The 22,627-nt window shown below is 46.5% G+C and overlaps 1 protein-coding gene across 2 annotated transcripts; it reads right to left on the bottom strand.

The window, feature by feature from the left end:
- Positions 1-21,396, bottom strand: Sfxn4 (sideroflexin 4). Of its 2 annotated transcripts, XM_090345765.1 has the most exons (14): positions 21,200-21,396; positions 19,534-19,599; positions 17,284-17,358; positions 14,832-14,858; positions 14,695-14,749; positions 13,122-13,147; positions 12,136-12,189; positions 11,988-12,044; positions 11,561-11,626; positions 10,217-10,295; positions 9,097-9,212; positions 3,834-3,919; positions 2,423-2,540; positions 1-292 (listed from the first exon to the last, which is right to left on the bottom strand). In XM_090345765.1, exons 1-14 carry the CDS (start codon positions 21,236-21,238, stop codon positions 215-217), a joined length of 942 nt encoding a protein of 313 aa, XP_090201891.1. In that variant the 5' UTR covers positions 21,239-21,396; the 3' UTR covers positions 1-214. The 2 variants fall into 2 exon arrangements, with proteins under 2 accessions (XP_090201891.1, XP_090201892.1); XM_090345766.1 differs by lacking the exon at positions 12,136-12,189.
- Positions 21,397-22,627: the final 1,231 nt, after the last annotated feature.

Genomic DNA, 22,627 nt, shown 5'->3' with positions numbered 1-22,627 from the left:
TTTTTGTAACATTCAGCTTTAGATGTTTATTAGTATTTCACAGTATCTTTTCACAAGCCAGCCTATCGGTGCCAGCTAGTACTCTCTTGACCCTCTCCTTCCAGCCTGAGAACCCAGCTCCAAAGTGAGTCTGTTTTGCACAGGGTCTCCCCGAGATCTCGAAGGGAGGGAGGATTCTAGGCAGGAGCCAGATAAATTCACCTAAAATAATAGCCTACACTCCTCGGTGATAGAACAGTTCTGTTTCTTCTGTAGAAGACTGAATCTCTTCTTCAAGCTTTCTGCTCTGTATCTGAAAAGCAAAATGAAATTATTATTTTTTTTGTGGGTCTTGGGGCTTGAACTAGGCCTAGGCGCTGTCCCTGAGCTCTTCAGCTCAAGGCTACCACCCTACCCTTGAGCCAAGCCCCACTTGACATTTTCTACAGGTTAATTGGAGATAAGAGTCTCAGGTCCTTTTGTGTCCAGGCTGGCTTTGAACCTTGATCCTTAGATCTCAGCCTCCTGAGTAGCTAGGATTACAGGTGTGAGCTACCACGCCCAGCCAAAATGAAATTCTTAATATTTGTATGCACAAACTTCTGCCCTAGAAGTTAAACAACAGGGCCTGGTGGTGTGGCTCCATCTGCAATCCTAGCTACTTGGAAAACAGAGATTGAGAAGAGAGAGGTTCAAAGCTGATCTGGAAAAAAGTTACAAAAACCCAATTTCAAGCAAGATGCCAGGTAGATGGTGGACTCTCATGGATCCAGCTACTTAGAAAGTGCAGGTAGGAGGATCCTAGGCTGAGTCCCACCTGGACAAAAAAACAAAACAAAAACAGCAACAACAACAAAAAACCACCACACACACACAAACTTGACAGTTAAGTATGGTGGCTCACGCCTGCAATCCTAGCTACTCAGAAGACAGATCTGAGGATAACAGCTCCAAGCCGGCCCAGGCAGGAAAGCCTGTGAGATTCTTTTCTCTTATTAACCACCAGAAACCAGAAAAAGCGATGTGGCTCAAGTGGTAGAGTGCTAGTCTTGCGCAAAACAGCTCAGGAACATCACCCAGGCCCTGCGTTTGACCAAAAAAGAAAAAGAAATGGAGGAACAAAGTAAACAAGCAGAGCTGTGGTCCTCACAGACACTATGTTGAAAATGAACTACACAATGCACCTTCTACCTGGTGAATATAATGTAACCCTTCTATTAATTATAATAAAAGATATATGGGAAAAAAAAGAAATGTTTTCGGAGTCAGGAGTGTGGCTAGTGGTAAAGTGTTCAACTAGCATGCATGAAGCCCTGGGTTCAATTCCTCAGTACCACATACACAAAAAAAGCTGGCAGAGTGTGGCCTTGAGAAAATTCAAGGACAGTGCCCAGCTCCTGAGTTCAAGCACTAGGACTGGCAAAACAAAAACAAAAGAAATGCTCTCTCTATCTGAATGATGTAACTGTAACCCCTCTGTATATCATGTTTATAATAACAAAAAATAAAGGGATAAGGGCATGCTCACCAAGTGTACTGACCACCTAGTAAGCTTGAGGACCTAAATTTAAACCCTAACACTGTCAAAAAACCTAACCATTTCATACTCATCTTTTTTTTGCCAGTCCTGGGCCTTGACAGGGCCTGAGCCACTGTCCTTGGGCTTTCCTCAAGGCTAGAGCTCTACCACTTGAGGCACAAGACCACTTCCGACTTTTCTATGCATGTGGTATGGAGGAATCGAACCCAGGTCTTCGTGCATGCTTGGCAAGCACTCTACCACTAGGCCAAACTCTTAGCCCCTCATACTCCATCTTTTTATTTTTATTTAGTTACTTATTTTTGCCAGTCCTGGAGCTTGAACTCAGAGCCTGAAGCTCTGTATCTGAACTTCTCTTTGCTCAAGGTTACTGCTCTACTACTTGAGCTGCAGTGCTACTTCTGGCTTTTTCTGTTTATGTGGTATGGAGGAATTGACCCTGAACGGAGGGCTTTATGCATGCTAGGCAATCACTCTACCACTAAGCCACATCTCCAGCCCCTCTCCATCTTTTTTGAACTCAGGGTCTTGGCACTGTCCCTGAACTTTCTCAAGGTTAGTGCTCTATCACTTGAGCCATAGCACCACTTTCTTAACTTTTGAGCCCGGTACAGTGGCTCACACCTGTAATCCTAGCTACTCAGGAAGCTGAGATCCGAAGATTGCAGTTCAAAGCCAGCCTGGGCACTAAAGTCTGTGAGACTCTTTCATGATTAAACACCAGAAAACCAGAAGTAGTGTTGTGGCTCAAAGGGTAGAGCAATGGCCTTGAGCTGAAGGAGCTGAAGAGCTCAGGAACAGCTCCCAGGCCCCACAACTGACAAATAATACTAATGATAATCACTGTACCCTGATAAATATGTGATAGATCCATTACTCTGGAGATGAAGTGGGGACACTCACCTGTCCAACTTGAGGAAACATGCTAAATGATACCGGCACCATGAGTCCCATCACCAGGATAGTACAAGATAATTTGGCAGCCCATAATGATGGTGGATTTTGCAAGAAAAACTGGGTCCTGTAAGAGATAAGGCAGAGTTCACAACAGACACCGACTTTCGGCCTCTTTTGTGGGTGACCCTTTGCCCCACTGGTGTAGGTCCTAAAAGCTGCATGTGTGTATGTGTGTGTGTGCACGTGGCTCCATTGTGGCTCACAACCCACAGCCTGTGTCCTGTGTGTGAGGTTTGTGTGATCATAAGCTTTACACAAATGAAAAGGACACAGTCAAGTGCGGTGGCCCATGCCTGTAATGCTAGCTACTCAGGAGGCTGAGATCTGAGGGCTGCGGTTCAAAGCCAGCCCAGGCACTAAGGTCTTGAGACTCTTATCTCCAATTAACCACTAGAAAACTGAAAGTGGTGCTTTGGCTGAATGAGTAGGATCGTAGCCTTGAGCTGAAGAACTGAGGGACAGTGCCCAGGCCCAGAGTTCAAGCCCCACGACTGAACCACCCGCCCCCCACAAAAAAAAATAATAAATAATAAATAAATGGACACATGGCTATGAGGTAAGCAACTTGTCCAAAACCTTGTAGTTCAAAAGTGGTGGATGAGTCAGGAGCTGGTGGCTCATGCCTGGAATCCTAGTTACTCAAGAGGCCGAGATCTGAGCATCACAGCTGAAAGCCAGTCCCAAAGGGAAATTACTGAGACTCATCTCCAATTAGCCACTAAAAAACTGGTTCAAGTGGTGGCACACCAGCCTTGAGTGAAAAACTCCAGGGGTTTGAAACCCAAGATATCTCATGCTGTGTGCACCACTGACAAACCTGCAGACCCTGGCAAATCTACCCTCTGTGTTTTTTCTGATGCAAAATGAGGGAGTTGAGTTAGGAGATCTACCAAGGTTTTCAGCACAGATGTTGTAGTTCTGGAATGGTGCTTCTTTGAGATCACTGATAGCTCGGTTAGCTTCTAGATTATTTCATGCCCATGAGGAAACTGTGAGTACCTCTCCTGATGTCTTCTGGTCTTCGTAAAATAAGTGTTTAGGAAGGTAACTGCAGCCCCCTCTTTACACCCTTCCCCCTAGGTTTGTATCCCAACAAGCTTTTTTTTTTTCTTTTGCTCAGGGCCTGAGCACTGTTCTTGGATTTTTCTCAAGGATAGAACTCTATCACTTGAGCCTCAGCACCAGTTCCGGCTTTTTTCTATGTATTTGGTACCCAGGAATTGAACCTGGGTCTTCATGCATGCTAGGCAAGCAATCTACCACTAGGCCAAACTCCCGGCCCACGTGTTCCACAAGCTTTCTAAGGGTCTTAACGGTTAACATGATCCCTCCTACCTACAAGAAGGATCTCTCTTACCTTTTGTAAAAGTGGATGAAGACTTCCGGGATCAAAACTGAGATCCCAACCAGCACCACCCTGGAGAACGATGTTTCCCTAACAGCCTGGCAAAAATGAAAAAAAAAAAGGGGGGCAGTTGAATACATGGAGTGAGATGAGCCTGGGGATCTTCCATCCACACTGAAAAAACATGTCAGCAAGACGTGTTGGCAAGGGATGCACATGTCCTGGGGCCTTTCCAAGGGTGAGGACAGGGAAGGCGTCTGGGGCTGGAAGCAACAGTACCGACTCAGCTGTGGTTTCCACTCTCAAATGACCCATCGCTTAGGGATTGCGATAAAGCCTTACTGAGAACAACCCCTTGGAGGAGACATGAAATTTGCCATTGAAGTTGGCTCCACATTTCCTTCCACCTAGGCCTCTGCCACTGGCCTCCAACCTTAAATCCAATCCTAGTCATTCCCACACTGTTAATGGTAGACGCCACTGGAAGCCAAGTGTCAGAGAAGTTTGCTATAAAACTGTATTTTGCATAAGTATATATTTATAGTTTATAACATTCTCCCACCTTTTCTATACTATATCTTTTTTCATATAATAAGACATTCATACAGCATCAATTTGCTGTATGAATTAAAGGTACAAACCATGTCTCCTTCCTGAGAGAAATGTAGGGACTTTGAGTGAAGAGAATTTCGTTTTTACCTTGTCAGCACTGAGGTTTGAATGCTAGGCCTCACACACTTGTCCAGCTTGCTTAGCATTATTTTTTTCTCTACTGGCATTCTATCAGTGAGCCATGCCTCCAACCTAGCTTTTTGCTGGTTCCTTTGGAGGTAGAAATCACATGGACTTTTTTTTTTTTTTTTTTTTTTTTTGCCAGTTGTGGTGCTTGAACTCAGGGCCTGCATACTGTCCTTGAGCTTCTTTTGCTCAACACTAGCTGGCACTCTAGTGCTTGAGTCACAGTGCCCCTTCCTGCTTTCTCCGTTTACGTGGTACTGAGGAATCAAACCCAGCACCTGATGCATGCTAGGCAAGTACTCTTCCACTAAGCCACCTTCCCAGTCCTCATCAGGCTTTGAACTGAGATCATTCATGTCTTAGCCTCCTGAGTGGGCAAGATTTAAGGCATGAGCTTAACACCAGTGCTTGACTTGAGAAATTTGGACTCTTGCCTCACATACTAACTTTACAGACTCCGGTCAGATAGCTATGACTTCACGAGCAAGATGAGCAGGCAGGGGCTGGAGGTGTGGTGCAGTGGTAGAGCACCTTCCTTGTACGTGCAAGGCCCTGGGTTCCATGCCATCCCCACAGCGGGTGGTGGGAAGGCTGACACTTGAGGGCTGAGGTAGAGCTTAGGTAGAACATTTACACAGCATTCATGAGGCCCTGCACTGCCAGAAAAACAAAAAACAAAACCCTTACAGGTATCCTTTGTGTTTCCCAGCTCCTAGAACTGGCCTACATCCGTCTTTCCCACGTCCTCCCCAGTGCTCCAGGTGCTGCCTTCATGTCACTGTGCATCCGACAGCCTGTGACACTCGCACTCCAGCTCAGACCTGGCCAGGCCCTCTGGAGAGAATGCCTTTCCCTGAACACGAATAGGAAGAGGCCAGAGGATCATTTCAAACCACGCTTTCAGGAGAACAATGCTGTTAGGAAGAAAGCAGGCGCTGCGGAGCCTGCGGGGTTTCCACGCTGATGGGCGAGGCTGTGTCTCTCTGTCTGGCCCATATGAGAGGGGAAGACACCCCCAAAGGACACCCATCATCCAGAGGTACTGGATGACGCCTGGCCACTTGCAGGAGCTTATGCGGCTGATGTGACCAGTGGGGAAAGCCTTGCCGCTGTCCTCCTGAAAGCTGACACAAGGTGCCCTATTACAATCAGATACTGCTGGTTACGCAGTTTCTGAAATTTTACCCAAAGAAAATAGATCTTCCAGCAACAGGGACATGGTAAAAGAATGCGCATGCTTACGCACAGCTGTAAACACTTTATTCTTTATGAGAAAGACCAACTTTTTTTTTTCCTCCCTAAAGCAGATCATCAAATCCTTTCTTTCACCCTCAACCAACCTCCTGAAAGAAACCAGGTTCCCCTGTGAAAAAGGCTACAGGAAGGCTCACCGGTTCCCCCGGTCACAGGCTGTACAGCCTGAGGGAGCAGGCCCCTCACAGGGGAGAGCGCAGATCCCTGGAACCTAACATGGCAGCTGGCAGGCAGGAGGGCTAGGTAACGAGTGGCTAATGAAACACTTGCTCTCACTCTGTCCTCCAGCTTTATGAGCCATTCTCAGCATTACCGACACCCAGGAATCAAACACGGGTCCAGTCAAGGCTCAGTGTAGCCACAAACTAGCCCGACCCCATGATCCACTGCCTGGTTTGTAAAAGGTCTCTCTCACACATGAAAGTAAAGATGGAAAACTGCAAAACACTGGTGGTGGTTCAAGATGGATGAGCCATAAAAGTAAAAAAAAAAAACTACTGGGGCTAGGTACAGGTGGCTCACACCTATAAACGTAGCTACTCAGAGGGCTGAAATCTGAAGATTACAAATCTAAGTCAGCCCAAGCAGAAAAGTCTGTGAGACTCTTAGCTCCAATTAACTACCAAAAACTTGGAAGTGGATCTGTGGCTCAAGTAATAGAGCATTAGTCTTAAGCAAAAAGAGTTGAAGGGCTGCACCAGGCCCTGAGTTCAAGCCCTAGGAATGGCCCAAACAAACAAATCTACTGGATGATTCATTTATATGAAATTTCTAGAAGGGGCAAAAGTAGGAAGATAGACAGTGTTTCCCTAGAGCGTGGGTTGGGAGCAAAGACTGACTACTTGAGCAGATAGGAAGCTTGTAAAGAAATGTTCTAATATTGGGCAGGGCGATGGTCACATAACTATAGAGCTGACAGAAATTCATCCAACTATATACACATAAACCTATTCCTAGACACACACATATATAGGTTTGTATATGCTGCCAAAGTTCCACTTCTGGATTTCTTCTGGTTAACTGGAGATAAGAGTCTCACAGAAAAGCCAGCCCGGGCACAAAAGGACCTGAGACTCATCTCCAATTAGGGTAGGGCAGTAGCCTTGAGCTGAAGAGCTCAGGGACAGCGCCCAGGCTGAGTTCAAGCCCCATAAGTTTCACAGACTTTTTCTTTTTGGATTGGCTGCAGACTGGGATCCTCAGATCTCAGCTTCCTGAGATGCTAGGATTACAGGTGTGAGCCACTGGCATCCAGCACTAAACTACAATGAGCAATTTATTTTTATTTATTTTATTTTATTTATCTATCTATCTATTTATTATTTATTTATTTATTTTGCCAGTCCTGGGCTTGAGTTCAGGGCCTAAGCACAGTCCTTGGACTTTCTCAAGGCTAGAACTCTATCACTTGGGCCTCAGCACCACTTCCAGTTTTTTTCTATGTATGAGGTACTGAGGAATTGAACCTGAGTCTTCGTGCATGCTAGGTAAGCACTCTATCACTAGGCCAAACTCTGGTCCAGGATATGATTTTTTTTTTTTTTTTTTTTTGCCAGTCCTGGGCTTGAGCTCAGGGCCTGAGCACTGTCCTTGGACTTTCTCAAGGCTAGAGCTCTACCACTTGAGCCTCAGCACCAGTTCTAGCTTTTTTTCTATGTATGTGGTACAAAGGAATTGAACCCAGGTCTCTGTGCATGCTAGGCAAGCACTCTACCACTATGTCTAACTCCTGACCCCTTTATTTATTTTTTTATTTTGCCAGTCGTGGGGATGGAACTCAAGGCCTGAGCACTGTCCTTGTGTTTTCTCAAAGCTAGAACTCTACCACTTGAGCCACAGCACCAGTTCTGGCTTTTTTCTATATATGTGCTACCAAGGAATCGAACCTGGGTCTTCATGCATGCTAGGCAAGCACTCTACCACTAGGCCAAACTCCTGGCCTGATTTTTATTTTTATAAAATAAAATACAGTGCTCAGTCGCACTGTCTTTGGACTTTCTCAATGCGAAAGCTTTACCTTTTGAGCCACAGCACCACTTCCGGCTTTTTCTATGTATGTGGTACCGAGGAATACAGCCCAGGTCTTCGTGCATGCTAGACAAGCACTCTACCACTAGGCCAAATTCCTGGCCTGCTATGAGATTTTTATCTCTAATTAAACCAGCAGAAAACTGTACGTGGTGGTGTGGCTCAAAGTGGTAGAGTGCTAGCCTTGAGAAACCAGTGCCCTAACCAAGTTCAAGTCCTACAACCCAAATAACAAAAAACAGGGTTCAATTCCTCCATACCACATACACAGAAAAAGCCAGAAGTGATGCTATGGCTCAGTGGTAAAATGCTAGCCTTGAGGAAAGCCTAAGAACAGTGCTCAGACCCTGAGTTCAAGTTCCAGGACTTGCGGGGGTGGGGAGGGTGGGGAGGGTGTAGGGGGAAATGCAGACTCTTTTTTTGGCACAAGGAGGGATGATGGTCCAAAGAAAGATAAAAAGAGGCGGTATGGTGGTTCACGCTTGTAATCCTAGCTACTCAGGAGAATGAGATCTGAGGATCCAAGTTCAAAGCCAGCTTGGGCACAAAAGGACCTGAGACTCTTATCTCCAATTAACCTCTAGAGAATGGGAAGTGGGGCTATGGCTCAAGGGTAGGGTGGTAGCCTTGAGCTGAGGAGCTTAGGGACAGCACCCAGGCTGAGTTCAAACCCCATGATCCACCAAAAGAAAAAAAAAAAAAGAAAGGTAAAAAGAAAGGTTAAAAAAAAAAGTAGGGGGCCGGGAGTTTGGCCAGGTGGTTAAAGTGCTTGCCTAGCATGCATGAAGACCCGAGTTCGATTCCTTGGTACCACATACATAGAAAAAAGCCGGAAGTGGTGCTGAGGCTCAAGTGGTAGAGCTCTAGCCTTGAGAAAATCCAAGGACGTTGCTCAGGCCCTGAGCTCAAGCCCAGGACTGGCAAAAAAAAAAAAAAAAGTAGGGCCGGGAGTTTAGCCTAGTGGTAGAGTGCTTGCCTAGCATGCACGAAGACCTGGGTTCGATTCCTCAGTAGCACAGACATACAAAAAGGCAGAATTGGAGTTGTGGCTCAGTGATAGAGCTCTTGCCTTGAGAAACCCCAAGACAGTGCCCTGGCCCTGAGTTCAAGGCCCAGGACTGGCAAAAAAAAAAAAAAAAAGTAAAGGCAGATGTGGATGTGTGATTGGTTTTCCAACAGAAAAATCCCATTCTGTGCTTACACATCGAGCAAGTGATGTCTTCACCCTAATGCATACCTTCAGCCTAATGCATACCTTTTCCGCAGCTTTTCTGGAAAGGCCTACAACACGGCCTTCCTTGTCCATGACCTTAATCCCGCGAGTGGGCTCAAAACTTCGGGATGCAAAGACATTCACTGCACTGGCTTGAGCTGTAGAGAAAGAGAACATAGGATGGGTTTCAGGCCAGCAAAACATCTTTTTCTTTCTTTCTTTCTTTCTTTCTTTCTTTTTTTTGTGTGTGGGGGGTGGGGGATCATAGGGCTTGAACTCTGGCCTGGGCGTTGTTCCTGAGCTCTACAGCTCAAGGCTACCAACCTACCCTTGAGCCATAGCCCCACTTTCCATTTTCTAGAGGTTAACCTGAGATAAGAGTCTCAGGGCTTTGTATTGCCAGGGCTGGCTTTGAACCACAATCCTCAGATCTCAGCCTCCTGAGTAGCTAGGATTGCAGGTGTGAGCCACCACACTGGCTAAAAACACCTTTCTATAAGGTCTGTCTACCTCAAGCCCCTCTTAGGCAGTGTCTGACTGGGGCCCAGAAAACGAAACTCTCTCCTTGGGACTGTGGAGGCAGAATTGGAGCTATTAGCCATTTAGTCTTGGGTCTTGACTCCCAGACAGGATTCACAAGAAACCCAAAGATCCTTGAAATATACTTCCCATCTTTGCTTAAGATTGCTTGACCAGAGCTGAGTGTGGTGGCTCACGCCTGTAATCCTACTCAGAAAGTTGAGATCTGAGGATTGCGGTTCAAGGCCAGCCCAGACACTAAAGTCTATGAGACTCTTTTCTCCATTTAACCACTAGAAAACTGGAAGTGGTGCTGTGGCTCAAGGGAGTAGGGCAATAGCCTTGAGCTGAAGAACTGAGGGACAGCACCCAGGCCCAGAGTTCAAGGTCCAGAGTTCAAGTCCAATGATAGACAAAAAGTCAATAAACAAAAGAAATAAATTTGTTTCTAGGTTTGTGTTTTTGTGATCATCCTTTGACAACTGAGAGGTTGTCATGTCTCCAGTCAAAAACACAATTTGAGCCTGGGGCCCAGGAGAATGCACATCAACAGCTGTCGACAGTCATGGCATCCGAAGTCTCAGGGGACAGAGGAAGATCCAGACAGCAGCACAACCACACACTCCTTGCCCTTTATACTCACTGAAAAATATGAGCAATAAGGCTCTCTGGAGCAAAGGGTTATTCAGAGGATACTTTATTTGAATCAAATGAGGGAACAACTAGAAAATAAAAGAGAAACATCACTGGGGTAGGGTGAGCAACACATCAGTGACAAAGCTAGCTCAATTAGTTCCCACCTCCGCTCACACTGTGGTTGCTACTCTCAGGTGTGTGACAGCACTAGGTAATCGAAGGGCCTGGATACGGTTCCTTTGCTTTTCTGCTTACAGTGGATGCCCTACTGCTTGAGCTATAGCTTCACTTCTGATTTTTTGGTTTCCTGCCTGAGCTGGTTTCAAACTTTGATCTCTAGCTCTCAGCCTCCTGTGTAGCAAAGTCTTCATGCATGTGTTTATGTCTTACAACACATTTTTGTATGTATGTGTGTGTCTTCCTGCTTAGCCCAGGAGTAAACAGGGCCTAAAGCGGTTAATTAACCCTTCTGTCCATGGTCACAGATAGCATCTTACTATGTAGCCTGTACTGGCCTTCAAACTCAAGGTTTTCTTTACCTTAGCATCCCAAGTGCTGGAGTTCTAGGTGTGTGGCACATCTCATGTTTTGGTGGTGGTGGTGAGCATGGGGGCTTGACCTCAGGGCCTGCGTATTGTCCCTGAGTTCTCTGTCTCAAGGCTACTGCTCTACCACTTTGAGCCACAGTGCCACTTTAGTTTTCTAGTGGTAACTTGGAGATAAGACTCATGGACTTTCCCTGTCTGGGTTGGCTTTGAACCATAATCCCCAGATCGTGGCCTCCTGAGTAGCTAGGATTACAGGCATGACTCACCAGTGTCCAGCTACACTGATTTTATAGTTTGCATTTCTCACCATTATAGTATCTTGAGATGCAAAGCAAGACACAATCTATATAACAAATCCATCGATTCCAGTTGTCCCTCAGTATCTAGTGGTTATTAGGGTAAGGAACCCCACTTCTTACAGATATCAAGCTCTCCAGACTCTTGGGTTCTCTCTTATAACCTGTGCATATCTTCTTTGTACCTTAAAGCATCTGTGATGACTTAAGAGTACCTGATACAATGTAAATGCGAGGTATGTTGTTATCATACTGCAATGTTTATAGCTGTAACATGTTCAGTACAGATACATGGAAGTAGAACTTGTGAATGCTGGGTCCAGTGTATGGGCCTGAAAATCTGGGACTCACAATGTGACTATTTTGAGCGATATGCTCATAGATTGATTTAAATTTGCAGCTTATATATTCTAAGTTGTTTAGGTTAGAACATACATTTGTAGACAGAAGGAAGCTCAGTAAATTCTGAGGAAGAGAAAGGATCCAACAGGTTATAAAAATACCTACTCCAAATGCGGCTGAAGAAACGAATGCTCCCGTTCCTAAAAACACACGCTCTACCCAGTTATGACTCTAAGGGAAAAACCAAAGTACACCGTTAGTAGGTGATAGTCTTTGCCCTGCAAAGATAATCAATAACAACAACAAACAAAACAAAACACAACAGTGGGGTGATGGTGGTTCATGCCTATAATCCTCAGAAAGCCAAAGAGTTAGAGACCCAGGCAGGAAAGTCTGTGAGACTCTATCACCAATGAACCCCCAAAAAGTCAGATGTGAAGCTGTGGTTTAAGCAGTAGAGTACTAGCTTCAAGTGAAAAAGCCAAGGGATGACATAAGGTCTGGAGTTCAAGAGGTAGTACACGCACACATATACAAATCCTAAGTCCAACGTAACCCCAAGTCACGCCCTGCCTGGGTTCTTATTACTCACGTAACTGGAGTTGCCATTGATGATGTTGAAAGCTGTTGTGTAGCCATAAAAAGAAATCTGCAGGACATGAGGCAGGGGGATTATGCTGTGGTTTTGTGGCTTCCAGCTCCACAGAACCCAGTCGTCATATAAGTAAAAAAATTCTTACCTGAGGTACAAGCGTGGATACCATTACTTTTGTTGGCATCATTGAGAAATATAGCTTTTCAGAAGAAAGCAGAGTGGAGTTATAGGAGCGAAAAAAACCTTTCTAGGTGTGACACAGGTCTAACATAGGGTAACACAGGGGAACTCACTAGAGCTAGGGCAGGGGAGGAAGGTGGCCCTGGCTGGCCTCGGTTCAGTTGAGCAATTAGTTGGTCCTGAGCTAACGGCTACAAGGACACCTAAGAACCTCCCTGTGGGCATCAGCCAAACAGGGGTGTGTGCAAAAGAAGTGATGGTCTGTAATGTGATTTAAAGAATAATAACACCCAAACACCACTAGACAAATAAGTCTTCCTGGAGGGCAGCTCCCAGCCCCAGGTGAGGAACAGTCCTGGGGGAGGACTGGGGACAGCGACTAGACTGTTGTTTAGATCTGGAATGTCTTTCTAAACGTTTCAGTTGCATCTGAACATATGAAGGCCTGGTCTTGAGGTGACACTAGGTGAAGAAAATGTCAGGCTGCTGGGTCATATCCTTGAAGACATGACCTTCCTCTCTCTTTTGCTGCCTAAGTGCCCTGAGGGAGGCAGCTTTGCTCTCCCACATTCTTCTACCTCCATGTGCTTGTTGTCTCACTATAAGCCCTAGACCAAGGGGACCATGGCCTGAAGTCTCTGAAACCAGGAGCCAACGGAGACCTTTTCTTTGAATAAGTTGATGACCTCAGGTATTTGTGACAGTAAGTGAAAATGGGCAATCCTATGGGGCATTGGTCCCTCCTACAGTGCTTCAGGTGTGGTATGCAGAAGCTCAAGGATGGTGGGGGGAAGGGGAATGTGAGGACAGAGGAGCCAGGATCACAGGACAGTCCATCTATCTGGCCATCCTGGGACAGGGAGAGATCCAGGGCTGGAGGGACACAGCTAAGATAGGTGGATGGGCAGACATCTGCCCAAACCTAATGCAAGTGGCAGCAGCTTTACTTACCAAGGGTGCCGTTAAGGGCAGCAAAGCTGGAAAGAGAGAAGAGAACAGAGTCAGCAATATGGGCCAACAATCAGATCAGGCCTAAAATGGCACTACCTACTGAACTTTCCAAGAGGACAGAACCAAAGGGGCATTTCTTGTCACTAAGAAAAATAACTATAGGCGGCTGGGAGTTTGGCCTAGTGGCAAAGTGCTTGCCTAGCAGGCACGAGGACCCAGGTTCGATTCCTCGGTACCACATACATAGAAAAAGGCCAGAAATGGTGCTGTGGCTCAAGTGGTAGAGCATTAGCCTTGAAAAAGCCAAAGGACAGTGCTGAGGCCCTGAGTTCAGGGCCCAGGACTGGCAAAAACAACAACAACAACAAAATAACTATAAGCATATGGCAAAAAATGAAAACACAAGACAGAAAGATCTAATCAGGAGATAACCCACCAGCCTGGCCTGGCCTCTCCCTAACGGTAAGCGGTGTCAACTGATACTAACTCAGCCTTCTAGATGAAATTTTCTTTCTTTTTCTCTTGTTAGTATTAGGGTTTGAATTCTGCCTTGCAACCCTCACTTGGCTTCTTTTTGCTCAAAGCCGGCGCTCTACAACTTGAGCTAACATCCAGCTTTCTGCTTGTTAATTGGAGATAAAGAGTCTCTGGATTTTTCTGCCCAGGCTGGTTTTGAATCTTAGATCTTGATCCTCAGATCTCAGCCTCCTGAGTAGCTAAGATTATAGGCGTAAGCCATCAGCACTCAGCTTCTTTTTTCTCCACTCCCCCCTCACTTTTTATTTTCACTTCTTATTTTCAGGTAAGGCCTCATGTTTTTGTCTGGTGCCAGTGAGACGACAGGTACATGGCACCATACCCAGCTGTTGACTGAGATCAATACTCAATAAATATATTCCCTGTGCAGGCGTAAAACAATACCCAGACTACCTTCCAAGTAACTGGGATTAGAAGCATGGCTTCAGATGAAGTGCCCAAGATCTTTGTAACGACGGACACAAATTTTGTCACACACACATCTATAGACTTTTAGTATGTAATCAGTCTCTACACACTGTCCCGGGTTTTGCCCTTCCCCCTTAACATTAATTCCTGTACTTAACCTTATTCTTTCTCATGAATTGCTGAAGTAGAATTTGAATGGTTGGACACTTATTTCCCATATATGGCTTACAATTGAAGGATTGTGGATGTTACTCCCAGCATCTTAGTGAATGTGACAGAAGCCAGAGAAAGACACTACATAGTATCCATAACACATGCAGCACTTACAAGCTGTCAGGGCTAAACCATCAGATACCATCACCAACCTGACACATCAGGGCAGGCTCCCCAACAAGCCCAGGCCCTGCTGCCTAAAGCTCAAATCTTTCCATAGCACTGGACTCAACTCCGGGCCCACAGCCTGCTCTTCACTATCAACCCAATAACCTTGGAGTATTATTGTTAAGTTGTGGCTTCCAGACAAGAAACCCCTCAAGGACAGGGTGGGGAACAGAACAAAGAAATAAAGCAGTTCTTTGTTTGCAGCTATGTTTTCCCAGCCCACTTCTGCACAGAAGCACAGGCTCACCTGCTGGCCGGAAGAACAAAGGGATCAAACTGCTGCTGTCGGGATGCACGGTGGACTTCAAAGGACAGATGCAAAAGTTAGCTACATGTTTGCTTTTATTATAGGAGGCTAAAAATTAGGAAGGGGCTGAAACTTACAAGACTCATTTTCCACGCTTCCTTAATCTAAAAAGAGGGAAAATAAGCAGATTTTAAAGACAGTTCAGCATCAGAATTCTCCTAGCCAGTCTCTTTTCCCTCTCCTTTTCCCATTCTCCTTCCTCTTCCTTTTTTCCTTTCCATGTGTGTGCGTGTGTGTGTGTGTGTGCACGTGTTCCTGGGCTGGCTTTAAACCACAATCCTCAGATCTTAGCCTCCTGAATAGCTAGGATTACAGGTGTGAGCCACCATACCTGCCTTGCATAGCTTTTTTTTTTTTTTTTTTTTTTGGCCTGTTGTGGTGCTTGAACTCTGAGCCTGGAGCTCTTCAGCTCAAGGCTACCACCCTACCCCTTGAGCCACAGAGCCACTTTCGGTTTTCTAGTGGTTAATTGGAGATAAGAGTCTCAAGGACTTTAGTGCCTGGGCTGGCCTTGAACCTTGATCCTCAGATCTCGGCCTCCTGAGTAGCTACAATTACAGGCCATTGTGCCCGACACTTCCTTCTTTTTTTTTTTTTCTTTCTTTTTTTTCTTTCTTTTTTCCAGTCCTAGGGCTTGAACTCAGGGCCTGAGCACTGTCCTTGGGCTTTCTCAAGGCTAGAGCTTTACCAGTGAGTCACAGCACCACTTCCGACTTTTCTATAAGTATGTGATACCAAGGAATTGAACCCAGATCTGTGCATGCTAGGCACCACTAGGCCAAACTTCCGATAATACGCCATATACATGTGGCACATTTTCTTTATCCAATCATCAGTAGTAGGACTAAGCTGATTCCACAACTTGGCTACGGTGTCTAAGTCTACAAGAAACGAGATTCCATTATCTCTATTGACACACTACTTCAGACACGTGCCTAGGAGTGGTTAAGAAGGGCCACAGAGTAGTTTTAGTTTTAATTTTTGTTGTTGCTGTTTGTTTGTTTGTTTGTTTGTGCTGGTCCTTGAACCCAGGGTATGAATGCTATCCCTAGATTTTGTTTTTCCTCAAGGCTAGTACTCTACCTCTTGAGCCACAGCTCCACATCCAGCTTTTTGCTGCTTAACTGGAGATAAAGAGTGGCATGGACATTCCTATCCTGGCCTGCTGGCTTTACTTTCTTAAGAAAGCTGCATACTGGGCCGGGGGTTTGGCCTAGAGGTAGAGTGCCTGCCTAGCATGACAAAGACCCATGTTCGATTCCTCGGTACCACATACATAGAAAAAGGCTGGAAGTGGTGCTGTGGCTCAAGTGGCAGAGTGCTAGCCTTGAGAAAAGCCCAAGAACAGTGCTCATGCCCTGAGCTCAAGCCCAGGACTGGCAAAAAAAAAAAAAAAAAAAAAAAAGCTGCATACTGGTTGCCTTATTTGCTACACTCAATTACATGACTACTGAGTAGCCCTTCTCTCCCCCACCCCCCCTCTTCCTTCTCGTCCTCTTCTTCCCCTTCCTCTCCTTCTCCTTCTTCTTTGCTTAAACTTTGGGCCTGGGAGCTATAGCTCAAGGCTAGTACTCTACCCCTTGAGCCACAGCGCCATTTCCAGTTTTCTGGTGGTTAACTGGAGATAAGAGTCTTACAGACTTTAGTGCCTAGGCTGGCTTTGACCTGTGATCCTCAGATCTCAGCCTTCTGAGTAGCTAGGATTACAGGCGTGAGCCACCAGCACTGGGATGAGCAGTCTTACTTCTGATGACACTTCCCAGGAAGGCAGGGCAAACCAGGGTTTTGTTCTACTATGTGGATGGAGCAAATCAAAAGGAATGAATCAAATGGACCACATAAAGAAATGAACTAATGATAGGAAATGATCATTATAAAGAAGCTGCCCAGAATATGAAAAAGCCATATATAAACTTGGAATGGACCAATGCCGAATTTATCCTTTAGGTAAATCCAGAATCCAGCTTACCCCCTGGCTCAGGCTGGCTGCGTGCAGAGTTCACAGTACACCACTGACCACATCATTTGTAACCGAGTCGATCTGTCAACCCTGAGGCCACAAGAAGTTCTTAGAAAAACCAAGTAAAATACTGTGAACTTGCCAAGGGCTCCCTCCAGGGACTGACGTTTGTGAGCTCTGGAAATCTCCCTCTGTTGCAGGGTAAGTCACAAATATTTGATTTGAGCCCACAGGCAAGAATATAACCCTGTCCTAGAACACTGCCTGTGATGGAAAGTAGATTCTGACTTCAGAGGGCCTGCCTGAATTCTGGAGTTTACCATGAGGTTACAGGTTCCAGGAATCAGCTATAAAGAATCTCAGCTATATTCACTGCATAGGAAGAACACTTCTGCGGGTTTATGTGACAGAATCCTACAAACCCAGTTTTACTAAGCTGTTCCCCTATACAGTGTGTGTCCAATAACAGGATTAATGGCCAAAATGCCACCTGATTTTACTCCCTGCAAAGTTAAAACCATCTGAAGGTAACTTGCACATCTGTGTATACCCGCACTCACAAGACATACCCTTTGGTCATCTGGGTTGTTTCTGACTGCATCTTCATTGGTGAACAATAGTTGCCTGGATTTTTCTATTTTTTCCTATAATCAAATATGGAAAAATCAAACAACAGTCAGCATTGATCAGATTTATGCAGGCATTTAGGAATCACATGTCCATCTCCCAAACATATTACTGCAGCTCTCCACTCCCTGAGAATATGCATGAGGACAGCCCTGAGTGTTACACAGGTCCTCTAGTTTCCTAGATTCTTCCAGCTTTATTGGGGCCACCAGAACTCCAGGTTTCAGACATCAACTGCTTTCCTGGTAGCACACGTCAGAACCCCCAGAAATTCCTGCATTTCACCCATGTCTAGGGCTAATCAATTCAGTTCTTGTTACTTCTCTCCTTTCTTTTACTTTTTTTTGTGTGGGTCAAGGGGCTTGAACTCTGGGCTTGAGCATTGTCCCTAAGCTCTTTAGCTCAAAGCTACTTCCCTACCCTGTGAGCCACAGCACCACTTCTGGTTTTCTGGTGGTTAATTGGAGACAAGAATCTCAGACTTTAGTGCCCTGGCTGGCTTTGAACCATGATCCTCAGAGCTCAGTCTTCTGAGTAGCTAGAATTACAGGCATGAGCCACCACGCCCTGCTCTTCTCTCCTTTTCTTAATGTGGGAGAGAGAGAGAGAGAGAAAAAAAAATATATATATATATATTACACACACACACAGACACAGAACTGTGATACACTAAAATCACAACCAGAATTAGTAACTGTGAACATCTGGATATAGTTGCTTTTCATTTTTCTTTTCTTTTCTTTCTTTATTTTTGCCAGTCCTGGAGCTTGAACTCAGGGCCTGAGCATTGTCCTTGAGCTTTCTCAACACTGGGGCTCTATCATTTGAGCTACAGCAGAAGCACTTCTGGCTTTTTCTACGTATGTAGTACCAAGGAATCAAACCTGGTTCTTTGTGCATGCTAGGCAAGCACTCTACCAACAGGTCAAACTCCAGGCCCTCAGTTTGCTTTTCAAAGGAACCATTACTCCATCTTATCCCTTTCCTGTCCTACCAGAGCTACATCCATCTTCAGCTCTATGATTCTCCATCGAACATCAAATTTCCATTGATTTCTTATAACTAGTTCATCCTTCCAGAACTTCTCAATACTCCACTGCACGAGTATAGCACTTTATTTTTCTGTTCATCACCACTGGGTTGTTTCCTAGTCTTCTTTATGGCTAACATTACTATAAGGAGCATCTTGCGCAAAGAAGGGCGCGTCCATTAGATTCTGGCCCTAAAGGTTTTCTAGTGGTCAAAGAGCAGTTCTTCATCCCCAGTCACACTGACTCAAATCCACTTTTTTTTTTTTTTTGCCAGTCCTGGGCTTGGGCTCAGGGCCTGAGCACTGTCCTTGGACTTTCTCAAGGCTAGAGCTCTACTACTTGAGCCTCAGCACCACTTCTGGCTTTTTTCTATGTATGTGGTACTGAGGAATCAAACCCGGGTCCTCGTGCATGCTAGGCAAGCACTCTACCACTAGGCCAAACTCCTGGCCCCAACACTTTTTTTTTTTTTTTTTTTTGCTAGTCCAGGGCTTGAGCTCTGGGGCTGAGCTCTGTCCTTCGGCTTTCTCAAGGCTAGAGCTCTACCACTTGAGCCACAGCATCACTTCTGGCTTTTCTATGTATGTGGTACAGAGAAATCAAACCCGGGTCTTCGTGTGTGCTAGACAAGCACTCTACCACTAGGCCAAACTCTGGGCTCTGGGTTAACACATTTTTTGTTCAGGAGAGCCTGAATCTCATTCCTTCTATTAGGCCTTCTGCATAGCTGGGATGACAGACACATCCTACCACACCCAACTTTTGTTGTTGCTGAGATGACTACTAATAACTTCTGCCAGGACTACCTTGAACTGTGATCACTGTCATCTTTCAAGTAGCTTGAATCACAGACATAAGCCACATCCCTGACCTTTGCTCTTGTTTTGAGACAGGATCTCATTTTTGTAGCCCAGGTTCAGAACTTGCTGCTGCTTCTACCTCCCAAATACTGACTTTATAGATGTGTACCACGTTGGCCAGCTGAAAAAATGGTTTTTATTCTCTTCGAATCACCAGCACCTAGACTAGGGTGGCAATGCATGCACGTGCATGCATGCACACACATGCACACACACACCATGCACTATTTTCCAAAGGTACACAATCTTCAAGTTTCAATATAAAATGTGAAATTATCTCTGAAAACAAGAAAATACTTACAATTGAAATGAACAGATTTGCAGGATCTAATAATTCTGTCCAGTGAAGAAATCTTTGAATAAAAGACTAAAGTAGGAGAAAAGCACCAGAGAAATTAATAAGACAGTAGTAACAATTCACTTATCTACCTTCATTTGTAGTTTGAATATCCCAGTCTGTTCTGTCCTGCCTAGCTTTGAACTGCAATCCTCGGCTCTCAACCTTCAGAGTAGCTAGGATTACAAGAGCCACCTGAACCAACTCCTAGAATCTTCTCAGAGAAGTGTGTGTGTGTGCCTGTCCTAGGCCACTGTCCCTGAATTTATTTTTTTAGCTCAAGGCTAAAATTCTACTTGAGCCATAGCTCAATTTTTTGCTTTTTGATGGTTAATTGAAAGTAGATGTCTCGAGGACTTTCCTGTGTGGGCTGGCTTCAAACTCTGGCGCTCAGATCTCAGCTTCCTGAGTAGCTAGGCTTACGGCATGGGTGCTGGACTCATTTTGCAGGTGAGGAAGCTGAAGCTGACAAGAGGTCCTGAGTGTGCTCAAGGGGTTCTGGTTGAGGGTTGCAAGCCCAGTCTTTGGGGTTCAAACTACCTACATTCATTTCACTTGAAGCAATGAACTCCACAGCCTCAGAATATTTCCTGGCTCTCAGGGATAGTTAACACTAGTAACTAAGGGTAAACAGACCAGTAAGATCTCAGTACCACAGACCAGTCTGGTTTGCAACAAACCCCCCACCCCAACACACCACAAGAACCACTTAAGATGCCCATCTCAACATCCCACTGCTACAAAAGGCCCTACGTAAGTCATGATCTTCAAAAGAATACTGGAACTGTGCTGGATGCCTGGTTCCAAGTAGCTGAGCTGTGACATGGGGCCAGGCTAAGCCTAAATGGGCTGGCTGTATGTCACACAGCGGATCCTCAAAGAGTATAGCAATAGTAGGTGGAAATTATCTCATTGTTTTTAGATTATATGCTGATATGTTACTATTTGGCAAGCCATAGGCTAAAATTATTAAAAATTAATATACTATTCTTAGTTGTTTCTTCTTGCCATTTTAGTGTGTGTGCGTCAGTCCTGAGCTGGAACTCTGGGGCTGGGCCCTATCTCTGAGCTTTGGTGCGCAAGGCCAGTGCTCTACCATCTAAACCACAGTTCTACTCCCAGCTCTTTAGTGGTTAGGTGGCGTTAAATCTCAGATTTTCCTGCCTGCGCTGGCTTCTGAACCGTGATCCTCAGAGGAGCTAGGATAACGGGCCTAGGGCTTTACTCAATGTTTAAAATGGTAGATGGCTGGTCGGCGGTACCCAGGGCGCTGCTGCGGGGAGCGTGGCCCGCGACTTCTTCCCCTAGCAGGGGGTCTCGCCGAGTGAGCGTGGGATTTTCCAGGGGGGAGGCCTGAGCTCCGGGGAGGCCCGCTTCCCCACGGCGTGCGGCTCGCAGCGGCGGCGCAGGCCGAGGTTCCAGGGAGGCCGGGCCTCCTCCGTCAGGGCGCCTGGAAGGTGACCGCAAGCTCGGTCCCCTCCCGCGGTGGGAGGGCGAGGAATGCGCACTCCCGAGCTCCTCTGAGAGGAGGAATCGGGGGCCACGGGCAGCCACGTGGGCTGCCCAGGTCACCCGGGCCAGCCTGACGCCGCGCGCCCGCCCAGCCCCCAGCGCGTCGGCCCGGGCGTACTTGGGGTGTGGAGAGGCCAAAGCGCAGGTTGGGCTCCATAGGGGCGGCGGGCGCTGCTGGATGGGAGCTGCCGGCCCTGCACTTCCTCCTCCTCTTCCGGGTGTCTCAGTGGCGGCCGCAGAAGCGGGAGCCAGCCTGTGGGGCCAGGAAAACAAGGCCGACGGTCGGCCCCCGCGGCGCGTTTGGTCGTGCGCCTGGGCTCCGGCCCCGCCTCCTGCCGCCGGAGGGAGCCGTGCGCCTGCGCCCCGGCTCCAAAGCCCCGCCCCGGACTCCCGTTCCCAGCCTCCGAAGACCCCGCCCCGATGTACCAATCCCCGCCCCCTAGCCGCCCCCCTCCTCCCCTCCACCCCCAGGTCCTCACCCACATGTCCTGTGAGCCCACCTCCTCCATAGGCGGAGGTAAGCAGCGCATGGGACCCTCCATACTTAGTCCTGACTGGGTGCCTTCTTATCAGGCTCTCAGGGGCGCACCAAGCTGGTACGTATTAACCTTGAAAGTCTCCTCTATTGTCCATCAAGAACAATGTACAGCTGGGCACGGGTGGCTCCGCTGTAATCCTAGCTACTCAGGAAGCTGAGATCTGAGGATCATGGTTCAAATCCAGCCAGGGCAGGAAAGTCAGTGAGACTCCTCTGCACCACATACACAGAAAAAGCCAGAAGTGGCGCTGTGGCTCAAGTGGCAGACTGCTAGCCTGAGCAAAAAGTGTACAAGGACAGTGTCTTAGGCCTTGAACACAAGTCCCAGGACTGGTAAAAAAAAAAAAAAAATTACAGTGAAAAAAAAATTTTTTTTGCCTGTCCTGGGGCTTGAACTCAGGGCATGAGCACTGTCCTTGAGCTTTCTTCAAGGCCAGTGCTCTACCACTGAAGCCACACTTCTGGCTTCTCTCTCTCTACATACATGGTCTTTGTGCATGCTAAGCAAGCACTCTACCACTAGGCCAAACTACCAGCCCAATTACAGAGAATTTTTTTTTTTTTTTTTTTTGCCAGTCCTGGGCTTGAGCTCAGGGCCTGAGCACTGTCCTTGGATTTTCTCAAGGCTAGAGCTCTACCACTTGAGCCTCAGCACCACTTCCGGCTTTCTTCTATGTATGTGGTACCAAGGAATCGAACCCGGGTCTTCATGCATGCTAGGCATGCTAGGCCAAACTCCCAGCCCTACAGAGAATTTTTAAAAGAACATTAAGTGTAGTTGGTATCTCTCCTGGCAGCTGCAGTGTGGTAGCGGGCCACCCATCAGCCAGACTGGCTTTTTGTTAGGTTCCCCTCACCCGTTCTTTCTTTGTTAAATACTAGATCAATTAGGGAGCCCTTTGGAGAAAAACAGGCCTGTTATCCCAGGCACCAGCACTCAAGAATTTACTGAAATAGTATTTTCCTGATTGCCCCTCTAGACTTCCCTGGGTGGAGGCAGCATCAGTG

This window comes from Megascapheus bottae, chromosome 15, assembly GCF_031878675.1.
Source record: "Megascapheus bottae isolate mThoBot1 chromosome 15, mThoBot2.hap1, whole genome shotgun sequence".
Lineage (NCBI taxonomy): Eukaryota > Metazoa > Chordata > Mammalia > Rodentia > Geomyidae > Megascapheus > Megascapheus bottae.
Note: the sequence above shows the minus strand (reverse complement) of the source record. Positions and strands in the feature narration are given on the sequence as shown.